Raw genomic sequence first — 25,887 nt, 5'->3', positions numbered from 1 at the left:
TCTTGTGTGTTTTCATTTATCTTACATATATTTGAGTGTACTGTATATATGTATAAATGGAAATATACGTTGCTAGGTACGTGTAACTTTAATTGCTGTTGACATCGTATCCAACTGCCTCCGCCGTAGGGAATTGTCATTGCCGCCCTTCCCTGGGACTGACGGGCGGCAGGTTCTCAACACTGCCGTGTGTTTGTTTCGTTACAGAATTAAAGTGTATAACAGTTCAGCTCCCCTTCAAGGAATTATCTTAAGAAGGTGACTTATTCCCCGAATAGTGTATTTTGTGCTACGGAGCATGAATTGTAATTGATAACAACTTCCTTTTTTTTTCCACAGGTAACAGCGACGTAGAACACAAGGCTGAGTGCAACATGCACCCTGTTCGTTATCCTGCGCTCCATGTGGTAGCTTGTGAGCTGCCCTTATTATGAGGTAGCATTCGCTGTTGACCTTCAACTTGATGTTCCTCCTCTGAGGGGACACACACACACACACACACACACACACACACACACACACACACACACACACACACACACACACACACACACGCACACTCTCTCTCTCTCTCTCTCTCTCTCTCTCTCTCTCTCTCTCTTTCTCTCTCTCTCTCTCTCTCTCTCTCTCTCTCTCTCGAGAGAGAGAGAGAGAGAGAGAGAGAGAGAGATATTTTTATTTTTGCCTATGCTTTTTTCCCATAGAGCTGGGAGAAAGCTTTACTTAGGCTATGTCCTCTTGCGGGAGTACTTCTCTCGCGTTTGCGAGAGAGATTTTTACGCCTACGATTTTTTCCCATAAAGCTGGGAGAAAGCTTGCCTTAGGCGATGTCCTCCTTCGAGAGGATTTCTCTCTCGTTCTTGAGAGAGAATTCTTACGCCTACGCTTTTTTCCCTTAGAGCTGGGAGAAAGCTTGTTTTAGGCAATGTCCTTCTTTGGGAGGACTTCACTCTCGTTCGCGAGAGAGAGATTATTAAGCCTACGCTCTTTTCCCATAGAGCTGGGAGAAAGCTTGTCTTTGGCGATGTCTTCCTTCGCGAGGACTTTTCCCTCGTTCGCGAGAGAGATTTTTTACGCCTACGCTTTATTCCCATAGAGCTGGGAGAGAGCTTGTCTTAAGCGATCTCCTTTGGGAGAACTTCCCTCTCGTTCGTGAGAGAAATAACTTGTAGGAGCTGGCTGATCCACCAGGGGCGGTGGCAGAGCTTTCTCCGAAGCAGGTTATCCCTTTGGGGGAACGAGTCTCTCGTCCTCGAGAGAAGACCGCCTCTGAGCATCGGTGGTCCCCCGTTCGCTTATGGTTCTCCTTCAGGGGCGGAGCGAGAGCCTTCTCTTAAGCGACTTTCTCCTTCGGGAGAACAAACCTCTTATGTGGAGGTGTTATCTTGAACCTTCGTCATGTTGATACCTGTGGGGTTTCATGACAGTAGGAGTCCTTTCGGACTCCGCTCGAAACCTTCGGGTTTCAGTTACGCTGAACCTTCGGGCTCTTGTAACGATGATAAGGTTGAGCCTTCGGAACTTGTGCCATCAATCACGCTGATCTTTCGGGGTCTTGTGACAGAGGTTCCTCGTTACGCTGATACTTCGGGGTCTCGTAACATTAATTGTGCAGAACCCTTGGGCTCTTGTAACTTTAGTCACTCTGATACTTCAGTGTTTTGTGACAGGAAAACTGCGGTTTCTCGTAACGCTGAACCTTCGGGGTATCGTAACATTAGTTACGCAGAACCCTTGGGCTCTCATAACTTTAGTCATTCCGACACTTTGGTTTTTAGTGACAGGGGAACTTCGGTTTCTCGTTGCCCCGACCCTTCGGGTTTGCGCAACACAGTTCATGCTGAACTTTCGGGTTCTCGTGACCTGAGTCATTCTTTTTATGACAGTTTTCAAATTCTCGTTGTGTTGATCGTTCGCGCTCACACAACACAAGATATCGTGAACCTTCCGATGAGCGTAGCAGTGAGTTCTCTCACCAACCTGAGAGCTCTCGCGCTCACGACCAAGTTGGCGCACGGCCAAATTAGCGCGCACGACCGAATCGGCGTGCACGACCGACTTGGCGCGCACGACCGACTTGGCGCGCAAGCAAAATGGCGATCATGGCGCACGGGTTCATCCTTTTATGCGCGAACATCCTGTTGCTCGCCATGCATGCGAACACCCTGTGCCGCGCCATGCGCGCGAACAACATACTGCGCGCCATGTGCACGAGCAACCTTATGTGCGCCAGGTGCGCGAATAACCTCATGCGCTCCATTGTCGCGCCTTGTCGCCGCAAGCGCCTGGTTGTAGCCATTGGAGCAGTCCGGAGCGTTTTCTTTCTTCTGAAGAAGGTTCTCCTGCTAAACGTCCTGTTAGGACGTCGGATTCTGACAAACGTCTAGTCCAGCCTGTTGCAGATCAAGTTCTTGAGTCTGGTATCACTTCGGTGCATGCTCCGCCGCCACCGTCAGACTGGTTGTCGTCTTCTGGACACACTGCGCGTTACATGAGCGATGAAGAGGGCGAGTTTGTGGTTGAAGTAACTTCTCCCGCTTTACCACAAGTTGACCCGAATTGGAGTATGCTGCAAGATATAAGCAACACCTCTCTTCTTTTATGCAAATATATCAACCTCCGGACAGCAAGAAAGTGGCTCACCAAGATCCCGAGCGTCGGGAAACTTCGCAACTTGAGACTAAGCGTAGTAAGGCGGTTAGTCAAGAGGCTCTTGACGATGGACAGCTTTCCAAGTGTCAAGCAATTGAACACGGCGCTGTACGACGTGATAAGGTTTTTGTGAAACGTCGAGACCCTGATCCACTTGATAGCAAACGTCAAGCGTCCAGGCGTGACTGAGCATTAAGTGATCAAACGTGACGACGACCGGCAAGCAGCTAAACGTGATGCCGAGCTTCAAGTTAAACGTGACGTCGAGCGGCAAGCACGTGATGTTGAGAGTCAAGTAGAACGTGACGCCAAACGTCAAGCAGTCGGACATGACGCCGAGCGTAAGAGCCTCAGACGTCATGATGACACCAGTCGTTTCGAGCGTCAAGATCGCGGGCGCCTTAGTTCTGATCGTAATGATCGTGAGCGACTTCCTTCTGAGCGTCGAGCGTTGGATCAACGTAACGTCGGACGTGATGACCCTGCACCTGTGGATGACAGAAGTCGAGCCTGTAAGGACGTCTCTACTTCAGTTAGAGTTTTATCAGAGGAAAAGATTGATGATCACCTTTCCACGGCTGACCTTTCAGAAGAATTCTCGGAGGGAGAAGAGACTAAGACCCTTCATCATCCAGTTGATTTTAAGAGGATTATGAAAGTTTTTACGGAAGAATTAACAGATCATTTTGTTCCTGTTGCTCCACGTTCCCCACCTTCGGAGTTTACCCTGGGGAAGGCAGCAAAGATGTTTCTCTCTCGGTCATCGAAGAGAGCTTTAAGGATGTTGGGAGACTGGATGCAGTCCAAAAAAGACCAAGGCAAGACAGCCTTCTCTTTTCCTCCAGCTAGATTAGCCTCCAGGTCAAGCGTGTGTTACGAGACGGGAGAAGTTCTTGGCTCGGGAGTTCCTGCCTCTGCCCAGGGAGCCTTTTCAAGCCTAGTACACTCTCCTCGTTGGTCGGCCATGAGAAGGACCAAGATTCTATGGTCTACTTCTGAAATCGATCATCTTCTCAAAGCTTTCGTCAGAGCCTTCGAGGTTTTCAACTTTCTGGATTGGACTCTGGGAGCCTTGGGGAAGAAAGTTTTAATCCTTAAGGATACTGACACTGATAGTATTATCCTGATCATGTCTTGTATGGACAAAGCAGTTAAAGACGGCTCTAATGAGTTGGCAGCCCTTTTTTCAGCTGGGGTTCTTAAAAAAAGAGCACAAATGTGTTCTTTTCTTTCCATGGGGGTCACACCCTTTCAGAAGTCTGAGTTGTTGTATGCACCGCTTTCTCCCTCTTTGTTTCCTCAGGAGTTAGTGAGAGAGGTTGCTTCTGCTTTGACCTAGAAGGCTACTCAAGATTTAGTCTCTTAAGACTGCAAGGAAGGTCTTACCGACTTCCTTTACTAGCCACAACCCGAAAGAAGAAACTCCATTCCCTCAGTTTTCACAGCCTTTTCGAGGGAAATCCGTCAGTAGGGGTAGTTCCAGACCCGACGGGAGGAGAGCAAGGAGGAGAGGTTCCAAACCTGGGCGAAGCAGAGTCTGACTGCTTTCGCCTTCAGACAGCAGTAGGAGCCAGACTGAACAACTTCTGGTGAGCGTGGCAGAAAAGGGGAGTAGACCCTTGGTCCGTTCCTGTACTGAAGGAGGGATACAAGATTCCTTTCATAATGAAACCTCCTTTAGTTTTAGATCCGGTAGATCTCTCTCCCAGATACAAAGAGAAGTCGAAGAGGCAGGCTATGCATCTCCAAATGTCTCTCGTTGGAGAAGAAAGCAGTAGAGAGGGTACGAAACTTGCTGTCACTAGGGTTCTACAACCGCCTATTCCTGGTTCCCAAGAACTCGGGGGGATAGAGACCAGTCCTGGATGTAAGTGCACTCAACGACTTCGTTCAGAAGACAAAGTTCTCCATGGAGACACCAAAGACTATGCTAGAAGCAGTAAGAAAGGGCGACTGGATGGTCTTTTTATACCTCCAGGACGCTTACTTTCATATCCCCATTCATCCGAGTTTCAAGCATTACCCGAGGTTCGTTTACAGGAAGGAAATCTTCCAGTTTCGAGCCTTGTGTTTCGGCCTCAGCACCGCTCCTCTAATTTTCACGAAGCTCATGTTAAATGTAGCGAGCATAATGCACTCGAGAGGCCTCAGAGCCTCCTTGTATCTGGACGACTGGCTACTCAGCTCATTCCTTTAATCGCTGTCTGGAGGATCTGCAAATGACATTGAGATTGTCAGAAGAACTGGGTCTTCTTGTAAACACAGAAAAATCCCAACTGATTCCATCCCAGAAGATCCTTTATTTGGGGATGGAGATTCAGAGTCTAGCTTTTCAAGATTTTCCGCCACCCTCAAGGATGGAACGAGCCCTCCTGAAACTTTGTACTTTTCTAGAGAAAAGAATATGTTCTGTTAGAGAGTGGATGAGTCTGCTAGGAACCCTCTCCTCGCTGGAGCAGTTTGTTTCCCTGGGAAGACTGAATCTCCGTCCCCTTCAATTTCACCTCAATCATCATTGGGACAAGGAAAAGAGCCTAGAGATGGAAAGCATTCCCCTTACAGTACCAGTAAGAAGTTGCCTCCAGTGGTGGAACAATCCGGGCAAACTTCAGGAAGGTCTCTCACTGGAACAAAGGAGCCCAGACCTTGTGTTGTGTTCCGACGCCTCGGACTCGGGGTGGGGAGCAACACGGGCACGTTGGTGATCTCGGGTCTGTGGACAAGAGATCAGGAGAGCCTTCGCATCAACCAGAAGGAGCTGTTAATAGTCCTGTTGGCCTTCAAAGGTTTCGAAGGGTCGGTATTGAACAAAGTGGTGCAGGTCAACGCCGACAACACTACAGCATTGGCCTACATAGCCAAACAAGGCGGAACTCACTCGAGGTCCCTTTACGAGACTGCAAAGGTTCATCTCGTTTGGGCAAAGGAGAGGAATGTAACCCTTCTTACAAGGTTCATCCAAGGAGAAAAGAACGTGATGGCAGACAGCCTGAGCAAGAGGAATCAAGATCTGTTCATGGAATGGACATTGCATCAAGAGGTTTGCAAGAAACTTTGGCGGATTTTGGGTCGTCTGTCCATAGACTTGTTCACAACCTCGAAAACGAAAAGGATGGAGACATACTGCTCCCCAGTTCCACATCTCGAAGCGGTCCACAGAGATGCTTTCCTGCTGGATTGGTTTCACCTGGACTTGTACGCGTTCCCCCCATTCCAAGTTCTGTACAAGGTGTTGCAAAACTTTGTGTCACACGAGGGAACCAGATTGACTCTAGTGGCTCCCTTTTGGCCATCAAGAGAATGGTTCACAGAGGTACTACAATGGATGGTGGACATCCCAAGAAGCCTTCCTTTAAGAGTAGACCTACTCAAACAACCACACTTGGAAAGGCACCATCAAAACCTCCGAGCTCTACTGCCTTCAGACTATCGAAAAACTCACAAGAGCTAGAGGATTTTCGAAGGAGGCAGCTAGGGCTATCGCTAGAGCAAGGAGGACTTCTACCATCAAGGTTTACCAGTCCAAGTGGGAGGTTTTTAGAGAATGGTGTTGAGTCAACTCAGTTTCTTCATCCAGTACCTCTTTGACTCAGATTGCTGACTTCCTTTTAGACCTTAGAAGAAAACGCAAGTTTTCTTCCTCTACCATCAAGAGGTACAGGAGTATGTTAGCGGCCGTCTTCAGGCACAGGAACTTGGACCTCTCTAATAATAAAGACCTATGGGATCTTCTCAAATCCTTTGAGACTTTTAAGGAGCGACAACAGGAATCACCAGCCTGGAATCTGGATGTTGTCTTAAAATTCCTCATGAGTGACAGGTTTGAACCCTTACACTCAGCTTCTTTTAAAGACCTCACTTTAAAGACTCATTTCTTGGTTAATATGGCGACAGCTAAGAGAGTCAGTGAGGTTCACACTTTTAGCAAGAATATTGGCTTCAGAAACAGCAAAGCTATCTGCTCCTTGCAACTTGGATTCCTAGCCAAAAATACAACGCCCTTCTCATCCATGGCCTAAGTCTTTCGAGAATCCGAACCTTTCCGATGTGGTTGGTGAAGAATTGGAGAAGGTCCAGTGCCCTGTAAGAGCACTGAAGTTCTATCTGGACAGAACTAAAGAATTACGAGGCGAGTCAGAAGCTCTTTGGTGTTCGGTCAAGAAGCCCTCGTTACCGATGTCAAAAAACGCCCTACCATTTTTTATCAGGCTCTTGATAAGAGAGGCTCACACACACTGCGGTGAGGTAGACCTCAAACTGCTGAAAGTAAAGATGCATGAAGTTAGAGCTTTAGCAACTTCTGTAGCTTTCAACCAGAATCGATCTTTGCAGAGCATTATTGACACAACCTTTTGGAGGAGTAAATCTGTGTTCGCCTCCCATTACTTAAAACGTGTCCAGACTCTTTGTGAGGACTGCTACACTCGGGTACCATTCGTAGCAGCGAGTGCAGTAGTGGGGGAAGGATCTACCACTACATTCCCTTATCCTAGTACCCTTTTTCTTCTCCTGGAACTTTTGTTTTTTATGGTTGTTTGTGGAGATTGGTCGTCAGTCTTCCACAATCATTGATTTTAGTCAGGTGGTCAATTTTGTTCCTTGAGAGCTCCCAGAACAAGGGTATTGGATGAGGTCCTGTCAACATAGTGGTATTTACACTAGTTTGACAGCTCCTAGAGGTCTTCAGCCCCCTGGGTGGATCTCTGGATCTCATAAGGAAAGCGGACATAAGGAGGCAGAGAATCATTGAAGTCAGCTTCCTTATCAGGTACGAATCCTTAAGTTTGTTTATTAACTCTTAAGTAAAATTCCAACAATGTTGGCTGTCTCTGACCCTCCACCAAGGGTGTCAATCAGCTATATTTATATAACCACCGTGTAAGTCATCTGTTTAAAAACGATATTTTCATAATAAAATAAATTTTTGAACATACTTACCCAGTGGTTATATAAATTTAATTCCCTCCCTCCTCCCCTCTAGAGACCTATGGACATGGAAGATCTGAGGAATCATGGAATGGTTCCAAGTACCTCGCGAGAGAGGGCGCTGGTGGTACACCTGGCTACTCAATCTGCGATTGCCGCGAGTTTTGAATTTCTGCTGGACGTCAGGGACTAAAGCTATATTTATATAACCACCGGGTAAGTATGTTAAAAAATTTATTTTATTATGAAAATATCATTTATGGCCAGTTATAAAAACAAAGATTACTTTAAACTTACAGGCATCACACCTTCCAGTGACTCCTCTAGACTCTTTGCGATGGGGAGCACTTTGTCTTCAGGAACGGTAGTATTTGGACTGTTCAATACCTTAGCAATTGCCTGAAAGAAAGATAGAGTTTTTAAACATCTGACTTACGTGGTAGTTATATATATAGCTTTAGTCCTTGACGTCCCGGCAGAAATTTCAAAACTCGCAGCAATCGCCGATTAGATAGCCAGGTATACCACCTGTGCGCCCTCTAGTAAGGTACCTAGAACCATTGCAGTGATTCCTCAGATCTTCCCTGCCACTCACGCCGACAACATCCTTGGATTTTTCACTCGCTGTAAAATGTATAATTGCAGTTATCTTGGTGGCTTTCGCTTGTTTGTTTTTATTTTTGAGAGAGTTAGTGTTTGGAATATGATCGCTATGTTCGTAGCTTAAAAGGGGTAGGATTAGGAGTTTTTTCCACCTACTGTAAAACTAACGAACCTATTGTTTAAAACATGATGGCGGAAGGAAAACACTCCGCCAACACTATGACATCACAATCATACGACGTAAACTACGTACTTCTACGTAGTATGACTTGCATATTCATTTCTTTTTTCTATGCAGAGAATGAAAAGTAAATTCTACTTAACAACCAAAAGTATTTAAGTTTTTATAATTAAAAGGAATATTTTATTTTTAAGAAAATATTTGTCCTATTAGTATACTTTCTTTAGTTAGTAGCTTGCTGTCCAATGCTCTGACGCTCGGCATTACGTGTCATGACTTCCAGCTACTCGACGCTTGGCGTGATGTAGTCCATTCCTTAACGCTCGGCGTCCTACTTGAAGCTAGCGTTATGGTGTTAAGAATCTAAACGCTCGGCGTCATGACAAACAACTCTTCCTGTCTAGAAGGAAGGGAGATACATAAGACGCCAACCCTGTCTGTGAGCTGAGTCAACCGACGACGAAGATAACACTTTTACCTCGCCTTTCCCACGGCGAGGGCAAGCGTTCTGGGAAGCGTCAACAGGAACGTTTGAGGGGACGTCTGCTCGGGTGCTAACGCCTCTCGTTTCTTTTTGCCGATCGACATTACTTCTCCCAAGGGTTGAGGAGCTTGGAAGAGGTCTAAGGCTAAGATTATGACAGGGTCGAGCAGACGCACCCTCCACTGACTGATAAAATTCACTGCACTAATTTAGCACTGAAAATTGCACTTTTTATACTTTTTCACATAAGACCATAATTAGACCTGCCCGCTGCGAGAGATATTACTCTTCCGCTAAGGGCTTGAAGGAGAATGCAATAGGTTATCTGATTAATATTAGAAATCCCAATATCAAAAACAAAAATAAATAACAATACAAAGTAATTTGTGTGACTGTGTCGATTGTCATGAGAACTACGTAGCGCAACTTTAGCTGTACGCTAGTTTTATTTAATCTCTGAAAATAGATCGATGATTATCTAAAGAAAGTATACAAATAGGACAAATATTTTCTTAAAAATAAAATATTCCTTTTAATTATAAAAACTTAAATACTTTTGGTTTTTAAGTAGAATTTACTTTTCATTTTCTGCACAGAAAAAAAAGAAATGAATATGCAAGTCATACTACGTAGAAGTACGTAGTTTACGTCATATAATTGTAACGTCATAGCGTTGGCGGAGTGTTTTCCTTCCGCCATCATGTTTTAAACAATAGGTTCGTTAGTTTTACAGTATACAGTAGGTGGAAAAAACTCCTAATCCTACCCCTTTTAAGCTACGAACATAGCGATCATATTCCAAACACTAACTCTCTCAAAAATAAAAACAAACGAGTGAAAGCCAACAGTATAATTGTACATCACCAAGATAACTGCAATTATACAGGTTACAGCGAGTGAAAAATCCAAGGATGTTGCCGGCGTGAGCGGCAGGGAAGATCTGAGGAATCACTGGAATGGTTCTAGGTACCTTACTAGAGGGCGCACAGGTGGTACACCTGGCTATCTAATCGGCGATTGCCGCAAGTTTTGAAATTTCTGCCAGGATATCAGGGACTAAAGCTATATATATAAATACCGGGTAAGTATGTTCAAAAATTTATTTCATTATGAAAATATAATTTTTATCAGGGCATAATTACTAAAGACCTTAATTTCAATTGAGTTTTATACTTATCATTAGTTATTCAAAATTTATTTACGAGGAAAAATCTAAAAGGCAATTAAATATTACTAAAGTAATAATAACAGTATAGTATATAACGTATCTTATGAATATATAATGAAAGACGAAATTATGAAAAATACACCTCTTCATGTAGCTGCTCCATTACCTCCAAAACATCCTCAGGAGAAGGAAAATGTGTTTCTCGCGTTAGTGGCGATGGCTGTCCTAAATCACAATTATCCTGAAAAAAATGTTTGACTTTAAAACACACACATAAAAAGGATCACATGACTAAATACTACACGTTAATGTTGTATAAAATATCGATATCATTCATTCAGTCAAAATAGTGTAATTATATAGTGTAATGATGAGTTTGGTAACGATGCTGAAACAGCTTTGAGTAAAATTATATAAGTACAATACAGTAAATCAGGCTCTTGATAAGAAAGGCTCACACACACTGCGGTGAGGCAGACCTCAAACTGCTGAAATTAAAGACGCATGAAGTAACAGCTGTAGCAACTTCTGTAGCTTTTAAGCAGAATTGATCTTTGCAGAGCATTATGGACACAACCTTTTGGAGGAGTAAATCTGTGTTCGCCTCACATTACTTAAAACGTGTCCAGACTCTTTATGAGGACTGCTACACTCTGGGACCATTCGTAGCAGCGAGTGCAGTAGTGGGGGAAGGATCTACCACTACATTCCCTTAATCCTAGTACCCTTTTTCTTCTCTTGGAACTTTTGTTTTTTATGGTTGTTTGTGGAGATTGGTCATCAGTCTTCCACAATAATTGATTTTAGTCAGGTGGTCAATTTTGTTCCTTGAGAGCGCCCGGAACAAGGGTATTGGATGAGGTCCTGTCAACATAGAGGTATTTACACTGGTTTGACAGCTCCTAGAGGTCTTCAGCCCCCTGGGTGGATCGCTGGATCTCATAAGGAAAGTGGACATAATGAGGCAGAGAATCATTGAAGTCAGCTTCCTTATCAGGTACGAACCCTTAAGTTTGTTTATTAACTCTTGAGTAAAATTCCAACAATGTTGGCTGTCTCAGACCCTCCAACAAGGGTGTCAATCAGCTATACAGTGGAACCTCTACATACGAACGTATCTACATCCGAATTTTCCAACATCCGAAGTAAAATTCGAGCAAATTTTTGACTCTACACCCGAATTTTATTTCGACACATGGAAGTAGGCAATTTTCGTCGTACCGGTTGTATCCGTATTTTTCGACACGCGAAGTACAATTCAAACACGTTCCTACTCTACACCCAAATTTTTTTTCGACACCCGAAGTAAACAATACCCGTACGCGTAGTTGGTACTCATAGCGCCGGATGTGTTTTTTATTTCCGCCGATAGAAGGCAGCACTTCGACCTCGGAGGGACCCTCAATTAGCGTAGCTTGGGTCAGTCCTCTGTTCTCGTCGGCTTCGTGTGGTTGTGCCCTGTGCGTTCTGCTATTACTGTACTGTTTTAATCGTGATTTTTTACGTGCATCCTTTTACGGTAATTTACGTAAAGCATGGGTCCTAAAAGGCTTAGTTTTGCAAGTGGTAGTGATAGTGGTGAGCAAAGGAAGAAGGAAATGCTTTCTTTAGACGTAAAGCAAGAAATTATTGAAAAATCTGAGCGTCGCGTCCGCGTGAGTGAACTTGCTAAAGAATATGGCCGTAATATGTCGACGATCTCGACAATCCTGAAACAGAAGGAAGCCATTAAAGCAGTGAAACCTTCTAAGGGGATCACCATCATTTCAAAACGTCATAGCCCTATCATAGAAGAGATGGAACGACTTCTGCTAATCTGGATCAAGGACAGAGATTGTTGGCGACACCATCGCCGAAACCATCATCTGCGAGAAGGCGCACGCCATCTTCACGGACTTGAAGGAGGAGAGCTCTGGGGGTGATGCTGGGGAGAGTTAAACCAAACCTTCCTCAGACGATTTCAAGGCATCTCGTGGCTGGTTTGAGAAATTTAAGAAACGGTCTGGGATTCATTCAGTTGTTTGCCACGGGCTGCTAGTGCAGACACAAAGGCTAGAGCTGACTTTGTCAAGAACTTTGAAAGGATCGTGCTGGAAGAAGGCTACGTAGAGCAGCAGGTGTTTAATTGTGATGAAACCGGGCTGTTTTGGAAGATGATGCCCAGTCGAACCTACATCACTGCCGAAGAAAAGAAATTGCCTGGGCATAAGCCAATGAAGGATCGGTTGACTCTTGCCCTATGTGCCAACGTTAGCAGGGACTTTAAAGTCAAGCCCTTACTGGTTTACCATTCTGAGAACCCTAGGGCCTTTAAGGCACACAACGTCGATAAGGACCAGCTTCATGTTTTCTGGCGATCCAACTCGAAGGCCTGGGTCACTAGGCAGTTCTTTGTGCAATGGGTTAACTAAGTTTTCGGCCTTCTGTGAAGAAGTATCTTCATGAGCAGAAATTGCCTTTAAAGTGCCTGCTATGCCTTGAAAATGCACCTGCTCACCCCCCCCCCACCCCCCCGGATTTGAAGATGATATCTTCGATGAATTTAAGTTCATAAAGGTGCTGTATCTTCCACCGAATACCACCTCCATCCTCCAGCCCATGGACCAGCAAGTCATCTTGAATTTCAAGAAGCTCTACACGAAGCACCTATTCAAGCAGTGCTTTAATGATACGCAAAGCACAAACTTAACTTTGCGTGAATTTTGGAAAAGCCACTTCAACATCGTGCACTGCTTGAAGATCATAGATCAGGCTTGGGTGGGATTGACTCGACGAACCCTCAATTCTGCCTGGAAGAAGCTGTGGCCTGATGCAGTTTCTCCCCGAGATTTCGAAGGTTTTGACCCCGAACCTGATCCCGTGGTGGGTGCAGCAGAAGACGTAGAGGAAATCGTCTCCCTTGGCAAGTCCATGGGTCTGGAGGTCGACGCAGATGACGTTACGGAACTCGTCGCCGAACATCACGACGAACTTACCACAGAGGAGCTCAAGGAACTCCATGCTATGTCTGAGCACATGAGTGATGACGAGGAAGGGATCGAGGAGGTAGAACATGTGTTAGGTTCGGCGCAAATAAAAGAGGTGTTAGGAAAATATCAAGACGTGGTCGACTTCATCGACAAATACCACCCAAAAAAAAAGCAGGTTTGTCGTGTAGTTGCGCAGTTCGATGAAGTTTGCCTAACTCATTTTCGAAACATTCTGAAAAGTCGTACCAAGCAACTATCTATCGATAGCTTCTTTAAAAAAAACTACGAAGCGAACTCGTGATGAAGAGGATGGAAGTGGTTCAAAGAAAAGGGCAAAGAGTGAAGCGAAAGAAATTCAATCAATTTTAATCATCAAAAAGAAAATGTAAAAAAAAATATAAAATATAAAAATAAAAAAAATAAATAAGCTAAGTTAGGTTAAAGTTCACTTAGTGTAAGTTAGAATAAGTTACGGTAGTGTACGCTTATCGTAGTTAACCTCTCTACCTCCTCGCCGCCCGTCCGTCTCCTCTCTGAGTAGCAAGACCAACAACACCTGCGCTGGAGTTTCTGAGGTAAAGTGACGCTAAAAACCCATTTCTTATTTATCATTTTTTTATAATTATTCTTTTTTACATGTCTATTATCTAATTTAATGTGCATTATTGTCATGGGTAATTATGTGTAGTAATTTATTAAGGAGTTATCATAGGTTTTTGGGCTCAACCACGGATTGAACCTATTTCAATGTATTCTTATGGGAAAATTTGTTTCAACATCCGAACATTTTATACATCCGAAGTCGGTTGTGGAACGGATTAAATTCGTATGTAGAGGTATCACTGTATTTATATAACCACCGGGTAAGTCTTTTGTTTAAAAAACGGATTTTGAGTGTTGCGAAAAATCTATTTTTGGGTGAGATAGCCATGACGTCCTGATGGAAGGTTCCTTCAGTAGCTTCCTGAGGGTATATATGACTACAGTAGATATTCCCAGAGAATTAAACTAAAGGTTACACAGAATTTTAACTTCTGGCGCGAGTACCCATAAGGTTTCCCTTTAGGATATTGTATAACAGGGGACGTATGCTTGACACGCCACATAGCTATCTGCACCCCACATAACGTTTACGCTTCGAGGGGGAAGTGTGGCAATTATGGGAGGAGCCGTTACAAAACTCCCCTCCTGCGTTACTGTTACGGTACCTAAAGATGTAAACAAACGGCCGCCATCTTGACTGACGTCACATCCGCACGCCTCATTCCTTCCGGCATCTCTGTCGGCCTCCATGATACAATAAGAAAGGGAGGGGCCTGACAGGCCAGAATAGAGAACTTGGGCGGGTCCATCAGGACGTCATGGCTATCTCACCCAAAAATAATTTCTGTTTTATGGGCTCAAGCCAGGACGTCTTGATGGAAGTGTACCAGAGAATTAGTATATCGTGGATTTTTTCCATTTTGGTGGTGCCTTCGACTTCTATACAATATTCCTTTGGTCTGATGACCTTAGAGACCGTGACATCTCCGTTACATGTCACTACCAATGGCATAAACTATGACATGGCTTCCTGCCTCCCTGGCAGGGAAGTCCTATTAGGACGAAAGGAACATCTCAAAGTAACCTGATGAAGAAAACTCACCTGTAGAAGAGGATCTTGTTGATCTCGCAGACAGATGAGGAAAGCGAAGTACTGTACAATACAAAAATATGGTACTCAACTTTCCAGAAGAAGGCGAGGCTGAAGATTGCGACATGATGAAAATTACTTAGCGAGCACTGGGAAAAACACCTAGTCAGAGACGCTACGTAAAAAGGAATGAGGCTCGCGGATGTGACGTCAGTCAAGATGGCAGCCAGCTATTACGGCCGTTTGTTTACATCGTTAGGTTCCGTAACAGTAACGCAGGAGGAGAGTTTTGTAACGGCTCCTCCCATACTTGCCACACTTCCCCCTCGAAGCATAAACGCTATGTGGGGTGCAGATAGCTATGTGGCGTGTCAAGCATACGTCCCCTGTTATTATACGATATCCTAAAGGGAAACCTTATGGGTACTCGCGCCAGAAGTTAGAATTCTGTGAAACCTTTAGTTTAATTCTCTGGGAATATCTACTGTAGTCATATATACCCTTAGGAAGCTACTGAAGGAACCTTCCATCAGGACGTCATGGCTTGAGCCCAAAAATGATATTTTCATAATAAAATAAATTTTTGAGCATACTTACCTGGTGGTTATATAAATTTAATTCCCTCCCTCCTCCCCTCTAGAGACCTATGGGCATGGAAAATCTGAGGAATCATGGCATGGTTCCAAGTACCTCGCGAGAGAGGGCGCTGGTGGTACACCTGGCTACTCAATCTGCGATTGCCGCGAGTTTTGAATTTCTGCTGGACGTCAGGGACTAAAGCTATATTTATATAACCACCGGGCAAGTATGTTAAAAAAGTTATCTTATTATGAAAATATCATTTATGGCCAGTTATAAAAACAAAGATTACTTTAAACTTACAGGCATCACACCTTCCAGTGACTTCTCTAGACTCTTTCTGATGGGGAGCACTTTGTCTTCAGGAACGGTAGTATTTGGACTGTTCAATACCTTAGCAATTACCTGAAAGAAAGATAGAGTTTTTAAACATCTGAACCCGGTAGTTATATATATAGCTTTAGTCCCTGACGTCCCGGCAGAAATTTCGAAACTCGCGGCAATCGCCGATTAGATAGCCAGTTGTACCACCTGTGCGCCCTCTAGTAATGTACCTAGAACCATTCCAGTGATTCCTCAGATCTTCCCTGCCGCTCACGCCGGCAACATCCTTGGATTTTTCACTCGCTGTAACCTGTATAATTGCAGTTATCTTGGTGATGTACAATTATACTATTGGCTTTCGCTCGTTTGTTTTTATTTTTGAGAGAGTTAGTTGGAATATGATCGCTATGTTCGTAGCTTAAAAGGGGTAGGATTAGGAGTTTTTTCCACCTACTGTAAAACTAACGAACCTATTCTTTAAAACATGATGGCGGAAGGAAAACACTCCGCCAACGCTATGACGTCACAATCATATGACGTAAACTACGTACTTCTACGTAGTATGACTTGCATATTCATTTCTTTTTTTCTATGCAGAAAATGAAAAGTGAATTCTACTTGAAAACCAAAAGTATTTAAGTTTTTATAATTAAAAGGAATATTTTATTTTTAAGAAAATATTTGTCCTATTAGTATACTTTCTTTAGATAATCATCGATCTATTTTCAGAGATTAAATAAAAATAGCGTACAGTTAAAGTTACGCTATGTAGTTCTCATGACAATCAACACAGTCACACAAATTACTTTGTATTATTTATTTTTTTTTTTTATATTGGGATTTCTAATATTAATCAGATGACCTATTGCATTCTCATTCGAGCCCTTGGCGGAAGAGTAATATCTCTTGCAGCGGGCAGGTCTAATTATGGTCTTATGTGAATAAATATAAAAAGTGCAATTTTCAGTGCTAAATTAGTGCAGTGTCTGCTATCCCCTGTCATTATCCTTGCCTTAGACCTCTTCCAAGCTCCTCAACCCCTGGGAGAAGGAATGTCGATCGGCGATAGGAAACGAGAGGCTTTAGCTCCCGAGCAGACATCGCTACCTGTTGACGCTTCCCAGGACGCTCGCCTTCGTCATAGGAAAGGTGAGGTAAAAGTGTTTTCGTCATCTTCGGATGACGCAGCGCCCAGATGGGGCTGGCGTCAAACTTCCAGACCTCTGAAGAGGAAGATAGACACTGTCTATCAGTGTCCTATCATGACACCGCAAGGTCCTGGTGGTAGTTTTTGGAGCAGTCCTGAGTTTTTCATTCTACCGAAGAAAGCTCTCCTGCCAAACGTCCTTTAAGGACATCGGCAACTGTCAAGATACGTCCAACTCACCCAGTTGCAGGACAGTTGTCTGTGCCTGGCATGGCCTCGGTTCATGCTCCTCCTCCACCGTCAGACTGGTTATCGTCCTCTGGACGCTCTACGCATTCTTTAAACGGCACAGAAAGCGAGCTTGTGGTAGACGTGACGTCTCCTGTACCACAACAAGTTGACCCTAAATTTAATATGCTGCAAGATATGCAACAGAAACTCTTTGCTCATGCAAGTTTATCAGCCTGCGGACAACAAGAGAGTAGCATGCCTGGACCCTGAGCGTCAGGAAGCTTCACACCTGGACGCCAAGCGTCGTAAGGCTACTAGTCGAGATGTTCTTGACGACGAACGTCTTTACAACTTCCCCGTTAAATGTCGTGTTTCAGCCGCTTTAACTCAAAGGAGTCAAGCAACCAGACGTGACGTCGAGCATTCAGCAGAGCGTGACGTCGAGCGTCTAGCAAGACGTGACGTCGAGCATCCAGCAGGATGTGACGTTGACCGGCAAGCAGCTAGACGTGATGTCGAGCGTCAAGCGGGACGTGACGTCGAGCGTCAAGCGGGACGTGACGTCGAGCGTCAAGCGGGACGCGACGTAGAGCATCAAACAGCTCTTGACATGGACGTGCACGCATTTCCACCGTTCAATATTCATTACAAAGTGATGCAAAAGTTTGTGTCACACGAAGGGACCAGATTGACTCTAGTGGCCCACTTTTGGCCCTAAGAGAGTGATTCACAGAGGTACTGGAATGGATGGTGGACACTCCAAGAAGCCTTCCATTAAGAGTAGATCTACTCAAACAACCCCACTTGGAAAGGTACCATCTAAATCTCCAAGCTCTTCATCTAACAGTCTTCAGATTATCAAAAAACTCACAAGAGCTAGAGGTTTTTCGAAGGAGGCAGCTAGGGCTATTGCAAGAGCAAGGAGGACTTCTACCATCAAGATTTACCAATCCAAGTGGGAGGTTTTTAGAGAGTGGTGCACGGTCAACTCTTTTGCCTCGTCCAGTACCTCTATAACTCAGATTGCTGACTTCTTGTTGTATCTTCGAAGGAAACGCAATTTTTTCCATCCTCTACCATCAAGGGATACAAGAGTATGTTAGCAACCATATTCAGGCACAGAAACTTGGACCTTTCTAATGTTAAAGACCTACAGGAACTTCTCAAATCATTTTAAACATCATAGCAACAGCACCAGGATTCACCAGCTTGGAATCTGGATTTAGTCCTGAAGTTCATTATGAGTGACAGGTTTGAGACCTTGCATTCAGTTCATTTAAGGATCTCACAATGAAGACTCTATTTTTGGTCAGTCTGGCGACAGCTAAAAGAGTCAGTGAGATTCATGCTTTTAGCTAAAACGTTGGTTTTCGAGATAACAAAGCTATCTGCTCATTGCAGTTAAGCTTTCTCACCAAGAACGAACGCCCTTCTCAACCTTGGCCCAAGGCTTTTGAGATTCAGAACCTTTCGGATGTGGTTGGCGAGGAGTTGGAGAGGGTCCTGTGCCCAGTAAGAGCCCTGAAGTTCTACCCGGACTGAACAAAAGAGTTGCGAGGCAAGTCGGAAGCTCTTTGGTGCTCGGTCTAGAAGCCCTTGTTACAGATGTCGAAGAATGCACTTTCATTCTTCATCAGGCTCTTAATAAGAGAGGCTCATACACATTGCAGTGAGGCAGACCTCAAGCTTTTAAAAGTCAAGACGTATGAAGTTAGAGCTGTAGCAACTTCGGTGGCCTTCAAGCAGAATAGATAGTTGCAGAGCATTATGGACACAACCATTTGGAGGAGTAAATCTGTGTTCGCTTCACATTATTTGAAGCGTGTCCAGACTCTTTATGAGGACTGCTTCACTCTGGGAACATTTGTAACAGGTAGTGCACTAGTGGGGGAAGGATCCACCACTACATTCCCATAATCGTAATACCCTTTTCTTCTCTTGGAACTTTTGTTTTTTTATGGTTGTTCGTGGAGATTGCGACAGTCTTCCACAATCATTGATTTTAGTCAGGTGGTCAATTTGTTCCTTGAGAGTGCCCAGAACAAGGGTATTGGAGAAGGTCCTGTCACATAGAGGTTTTTAGACCGGTTTGACAGCTCCTAGAGGTCTTCAGCGCCCTGGGTGGATCGCTGGATCTCATAGGGAAAGCGGACATAATGAAAGAATTCATTGAAGTCAGCTTCCTTATCAGGTACGAATCCTTAAGCTTGTTTATTAACTCTTGAATAAAATTCCAACAATGTAGGCTGTCTTTGACCGTCCACCAAGGGAGTCAATCAGCTATATATATAACTACCGGGTAAGTCAGATGTTTAAAATTATTTTCATAATAAAATAAATTTTTGAACATACTTACCCGGTAGTTATATATAATTTACTGTAATTCCCCCCCTCCTCCCCTCTAGAGACCTATGGGCATGGAAGATCTGAGGAATCACTGGAATGGTTCTAGGTACCTTACTAGAGGGCGCACAGGTGGTACACCTGGCTATTTAATCGGCGATTGCCGCAAGTTTTGAAATTTCTGCCGGGACGTCAGGGACTAAAGCTATATATATAAATACCGGGTAAGTATGTTGAAAAATTTATTTTATTATGAAAATATAATTTTTATTAGGCATAATTACAAAAGACCTTAATTTCAATTGAGTTTTATACTTATCATTAGTTATTCAAAATTTATTTACTAGGAAAAATCTAAAAGGCAATTAAATATTACTAAAGTAATAATAAGAGTACAGTACTTAACATATGAATTTATAATGAAAGACAAACTTATGAAAAATACACAAACTCTTTATGTAGCTGATCCATTACCTCGGAAACCACCTCAGGAGAAGGAAAAGGTGAAGAGTGCATTTCCATATCTAGCGTTAGTGGCGATGACTGTCCTAAATCACAATCATCCTGAAAAAAATGTTTGACTTTAAAACACACACACACAAAGGATCACATGACTAAATCCCATACATATACCAAGGCACTTTCCCCCAATTTTTGGGGGGTAGCCGACATCAACAAATGAAACAAAACAAAAAAGGGGACCTCTACTCTCTACGTTCCTCCAGCCAAACAAGGGACTCAACCGAGTTCAGCTGGTACTGCTAGGGTGCCACAGCCCACCCTCCCACATTATCCACCACAAATGAAGCTTCATAATGTACAGTAATTCTTGCATAGCCTTCAAAATTTATATTTTTGGATTTCGATGGTATAAAATGCACTACTGTAATGATAACCCTTAAAATAATGGAAGAATTCCTGAATCATAAAATACATGATACTGACATAATTTATATCTAAAGCTAGTAAACATGAATCAAAAGGCCCATCAACTATAAGAATGTAGTGCATACCCAAATGTTAACCCTCTTACCCCCAGGCTATTTGGAAATTTCCAACCCTTAACCCCCAGGGGTTAATTTTTTTCAAGCACATTTTGTTGTATATATTTTTTTAAATTGCTCTAACAGCCTTAATTTTCGTCATAGAGAGGTCAGGTTGGTCTCATTCTCTTGGAAAATGCCTGAAGTTTCTCAAAAAATTATCAAAAATATGCAAAAAAAGAAAAAAAATTTAAAGGGCAGTTTCTTGCAAGGACGTACCGGTACGTCCATGGGGGTAAAGGGATGAGTTTTGTGAAACGTACCAGTACGTCCTTTGGGGGTAAAAGGGTTAAGACATCCTAGCACTGTTAACAATAAATGATGACTTAGTCTTTAAACCCATCTTGTTTACTGTATGTAAATGCCTACCATAAGAACTGTTACATAATAAATTCACCCTTTACAAAATATTCGCTCGAAGGATATAACATCGTAGAATTTGTTATCAATATCGTGTTCATTTCCAATAAGAAACTGAAAACCCCCCAAAAAAGAATAAAGCAGACTTAACCCAAGACTCAACACTAAGAAAAATTCTCAATAGTTTTGGTAACTGTGATGCAGTTCCGGTAGGCCCTCCTGCTTCCTCCGGTGCCTTGGATGACCACGGAGGTAGCAGCAGTAGGGGATTCAGCATTATGAAGCTTCATCTGTGGTGGATAATGTGGGAGGGTGGCCTGTGCCACCCTAGCCGAACTCGGTTGAGTCCCTTGTTAGGCTGGGAGGAACATAGAGAGGAGAGGTCCCCTTTTTTGTTTCATTTGTTTGATGTCGGCTACCCCCCCCAAATTGGGGGAAGTGCCTTGGTATATGTATGTATAAATACAAGAACCAAAAAGTCTGCACTATACAGTACTGTATAAGTTTTCTATAGGAATCTTACCTGCATAGAATTGGGGCTTTCAGGCAACATGTACTGGCTGAAATTGATGTTGCACATTCCATCCATGCTACTCATACCATTCTGTACAATAAAAAATATACAGTATATAATTATTATTAAATATTACAGCAAAAGTTAATATATATAAAAAGAATGTGACTTTCTCAGCCATGCGACTATGTCGATGAAAAGCTACGGTCACAAAGTTCCCCCCGTTTTTTAAGTCTAAGGGGATGATCTGAGGCTTCATTGGTTTTCAACAAATAAAGTACTCTTTCCTTCCATTCAAATCACTATATTAGCTGTAGTACAGTCTTTGACAAATCATTAATCTTATACATCTTTGTTGACTCAAAAATATTTTTAGAAATTTCATATTTTGATTAAATACACATTTTATACATTAAAAATGGAAATGGGTAACATGAAGGATTTTTCAACAATCCATAAATTTTCTATAAAATAAAATAAAATTTAATATTTCAATAACACAAACAACAACGATATCGAAAGTACAAAGCATAAATGAATTATTTTAGTCGGAATTACTTCTTCTAGGGTGACATAAGCGAGAGATGAGGATTGGTATAGTTTACCAAAGTTCTACCTGACATGTGTTGATCCTATCCTTGTGGTTCCCTTCAGAAAAAATAGTTTTGAACTAAAGATACCAGCCTCTCTTAATATATTATGTTCATTTACATAATTCTAGTTAATGTAAATAACAATCTCAACATAATTTTGGTTAATGGAAATAATGAGGTCAAGAAAATTAAAAACAAATTTCAATAGTAATCTGGGATATCTTATAATTTCAATGTCTTTGCCAATTAACGTGAAATTTGGGAGAGATATTTGACGACCACTGTATAAAAAAATGTGACAACTCGTGTAAAGATTGGCAAACTTCAGCACACTCTAGCAAAGGACCAAATCTCTAGCTATAAAACTCTTGTAAAAGATCAAATTTGTAACTTGTAAATGCTAGTATAGGAACAAACAAACTCTCATAAAGGATTAAATCTGTAACAAGCAGGCTAGTGAAAAAATCACATTTGTTATAGGCAAACTCAAAAGTCTGTAACAAGCCGTACTATAGTGAAGGGTTAAATATGTAAAAACTAATGTTTGCAAAGGATCAGATATTTAACAGGTAAACACTTGTAAAGGATCAAATCTGTAACCAGCTGACGGTAGTAAAAAGATCAAATCTGTTACTAACAAACTAAAGTAAATGATCAAATCTGCAACCAGCAAATTCTAGTAAAGGATCAAATCTGTAACAAGCAAACCAAAGTAAAGGGTCAAATATGTAACCAGCAAACTCTAGTAAAAGATCAAATCTGTAACCAGAAACTACAGTAAAAATATCAAAGCCGTAAACTACATTAAGGATAAAATTAGCTACTAGCAAACTGGTAAAGGATCAAATCTGTAACAAGCAAACTCAAGTAAATGACCAAAACTGTAACCAGCACCCACTACTATAGTCAATTCTTTTTAGTGAGGCAGATTTGCACTGACTTGCAGGGGTGCCTTTTTAGCTCGGAAAAGTTTCCTGATCGCTGATTGGTTAGAATTTTCTTGTCCAACAACCAATCAGCGATCAGGAACCTTTTCCGAGCTAAAAGGGCACCGCCGCGAGTCGATGCAAATCTGCCTTGCTAAAAAAATTGACTATAGTCAAAGATCAAATTAGTACCCAGTAAACTTTATTAAAGGATCAAATCTGGATCAATGAACAGTGACATCAAAGACTAATAATTATCAAAATCTTGAGTTCATGCTTGGATTAATATCAAAAGTTTATTTGATTACATACATGAAGTAATCCAGGAGCTAGTTGGCATGAGAGAGAAGTATGGTACATTAAAAAATAAAGTAATTAAGGACATACACTAAAAAATCCTGATGTTTATTAAAACCTAATATTTGAATGATGATTTTGTATTTTCAACAATATATTAATATGAAACCTTTGAAATCAAAGTAAAAATTCAAGCTCTAAACACAATAAAAATTTTAATTGTATTGTAGTATATTACAGTATATGTTTAAAAAATCAATATCCACAAGATCACTGAACAAGCTTTAAATTTTATGAACAAAAACTATCAATACACGACACACTTTTGAATTTCAGTGGCAATAAGAAGGCAAACTTCAAAATATTTAACACGGTATTCCCCAATGGGCTGAGTGAACTATGGCTTTTATATAGATTAGGTCTTTGGAAAACAGTACTCACCATAGGGCTGAGTAAACTGGGCTCATTGTATCCCGACATAGGCGACACTGCCATCCCCATGTATGTGGGTGACATGGCGTACTGGGGGCTCATGGTCTGCAAAACATACAACATTTGATTATTGAAATTTAGAATATTATTTGTGCAAAATTCTTTGATATTTTATCGTAAAATATCAAATTTTGACATTATTAACCCTTTTACCCCCAAAGGCCGTACTGGTACGTTTCACAAAACTCATCCCTTTACCCCCATGGACGTACCGGTACGTCCTTGCAAAAAAATGCTATTTAAAATTTTTCTTGCATATTTTTGATGATTTTTTGAGAAAATTCAGGCATTTTCCAAGAGAATAAGACCAACCTGACCTCTCCATGACAAAAATTAAGGCTGTTAGAGCAATTTTTAAAAAAATATACTGCAAAATATGCTTGAAAAAAAAAAATAACCCCTGGGGGTTAAGGGTTGGAAATTTCCAAATACCCTGGGGGTAAAAGGGTTAATCATAGTTACAATCTCGTAAGAAGATTTTTTGAGAAAATTCAGGCATTTTCCAAGAGAATGAGACCAACCTGATCTCTCTATGACAAAAATTAAGGCTATTAGAGCAATTTAAAAAAAAAATATATTGCAAAATATGCTTGAAAAAAAAAAAATAACCCCTGCAAATTTCCAAATAGCCTGGAGGTAAAAGGGTTAACAAACGATAACAAGTGAAAATGAACAATACCTGAGAAAAGGGCCCTGTCGGTACGCTTGGCACATCACCACAAGAAAATTCAAATTCCTGTAGATATGGGTATGGATACTGCTGGTCACTCTGGGATATTTTGTAACAAACCATTAGTGTTTTTGAATAAATGAGACAAATGCTATTGTTATATTTGAAACCAATAGTTGCTAGACAAGCAATGACTAGTGTTGCTAGACAAGCAATGACTAGTATTAGAAAATTACATATTTCTTAAAATTTTCGAAAAGTATAAGAAATTGACATTTACCAAACCTGATAATGACCCATTGAAAATTTTTTAGTTACTAGTATTAAAAATTATATTAAGATGAGATATGAGCATTACAAGTTTTGAAAAACATAGAGTAATTACTTAGTATTATTTTGTTTTGAAATACACCTCTATAGAATTCAAAATAAAAATTACAGTAACCATTACATTAAACCATGTTACATTAAATCAGAACACTAAAGTTTTTATGTAATTAGGTGCATAGATATAAAAGCTTTTACCAAACAATGAAGGAAAATATAAAACTTATATCTTTGTAAGTGAAATCTCAGCATTGTATACAATTTATAGGGATATAAAATAACTTCATACACTTACCGTTCCGGCGCCTAAGCCCCTTGGCAATAACTTTTTGCCTGTCGGTGCAGCTTCCTCGGGAGGGCTGTCGCCAGAGGACTTCTTTTCCAGAGCATTCTTTGTACTTTTCTTCTCTTCCTTCCCTTCTGGTTTTCCATCATCCTTCTTTTCTTTTTTGTCGGTTGTGTCTTCAACATATGCTTTTCCATCATCAACAGCTTCATCTGAGGACTATATAAAGAAAGATGATCTTTCTTGCAAATAACTTTAAAACAAAAACTTCAAATATTGTCACCTTCATAAACTAACTGCCTAAGTCATTTTCTCCACTTGTTGGGACATAAAAAAAAAAAAACCTTCTCATTTCCTAATTCTTTATATCATTGTATTGAGTTTCAATTCACAAATTCTTAACAGAAGAATTTGCGAATTAGAATTGGTTAATTGAAGCTCAACACAATGATATAAAGAATTAGGAAATGAGAAGGTTTTTTTTTATTTCCCAACAAGTGGAGAAAATGACTTAGGCAATTAGTTTATGAGGGTGACGATATACAAAAGAAGAAACTGAGAAACTTTTGAAAAGAAAGTAACAACGGTTTTGGTTTAAAGTACAACCTTTAAAAGCATTCCAACCTATCAAATACTGTTTAACCCTTCCTATACTATAAGTAAGGTCTCATCTTACTGTCATCTATTCCAAACAAAGATTACTACAGTATACTAGAGCTACAGTATTTATAATAGCGTCTTTGAATCGCTTTCTTGTTGGTATCTATTCCTTTATCAAAAATATACTTATTTTTTTAACTTTAGTCTTTATTTTCATTGTTTTTAAATTTGTGAATAAACAATGAAAGTATTACAAAGAATTCTTACAGGAAAACAGAAACATTAATGTCGCCACATACATATTTACTGCAAACGTTTTGACATTTCAAATATCATCAGTGTTACCTAAAGTGAAGATAAAAGAAACAATACAATTTCATACTAAAAATCACAAAATAAGTAAAGAATTATTAAAAAATACAAATTGATTAAAAAATCAGTCTGTTATGAAAAGGGGACAGCAGAGATATTACAATTGAGGTCAGGCCTACAATATTTTATGAGAAGAGATTCTAAAATTCTTGTGTCACCTACAGAAG

General features: G+C 41.4%; 1 protein-coding gene across 6 annotated transcripts in view; it reads right to left on the bottom strand.

Moving 5' to 3' along the window:
* Positions 1–25,887, bottom strand: part of LOC137628721 (uncharacterized) — a 56,782-nt gene that overhangs the window by 11,147 nt on the left and 19,748 nt on the right. For 2 of the 6 annotated variants that reach the window (XM_068359881.1, XM_068359882.1), the window contains exons 4-11: positions 24,758–24,967; positions 24,145–24,234; positions 23,415–23,510; positions 21,167–21,247; positions 19,715–19,804; positions 15,499–15,600; positions 10,157–10,255; positions 7,876–7,977 (exon numbers count right to left, since the gene is read on the bottom strand). In XM_068359881.1, the coding sequence (XP_068215982.1) occupies positions 7,876–7,977; positions 10,157–10,255; positions 15,499–15,600; positions 19,715–19,804; positions 21,167–21,247; positions 23,415–23,510; positions 24,145–24,234; positions 24,758–24,967 (870 nt within the window). The remainder of the gene's footprint in view (positions 1–7,875; positions 7,978–10,156; positions 10,256–15,498; positions 15,601–19,714; positions 19,805–21,166; positions 21,248–23,414; positions 23,511–24,144; positions 24,235–24,757; positions 24,968–25,887) is intronic. The other 4 variants (XM_068359883.1, XM_068359884.1, XM_068359885.1 and 1 more) reach the window with 3 other exon arrangements.

The sequence above is a fragment of the Palaemon carinicauda genome, chromosome 36 (assembly GCF_036898095.1).
Source record: "Palaemon carinicauda isolate YSFRI2023 chromosome 36, ASM3689809v2, whole genome shotgun sequence".
NCBI classification, from domain to species: domain Eukaryota; kingdom Metazoa; phylum Arthropoda; class Malacostraca; order Decapoda; family Palaemonidae; genus Palaemon; species Palaemon carinicauda.
This window is presented reverse-complemented; position numbering and strand designations above follow the sequence as displayed.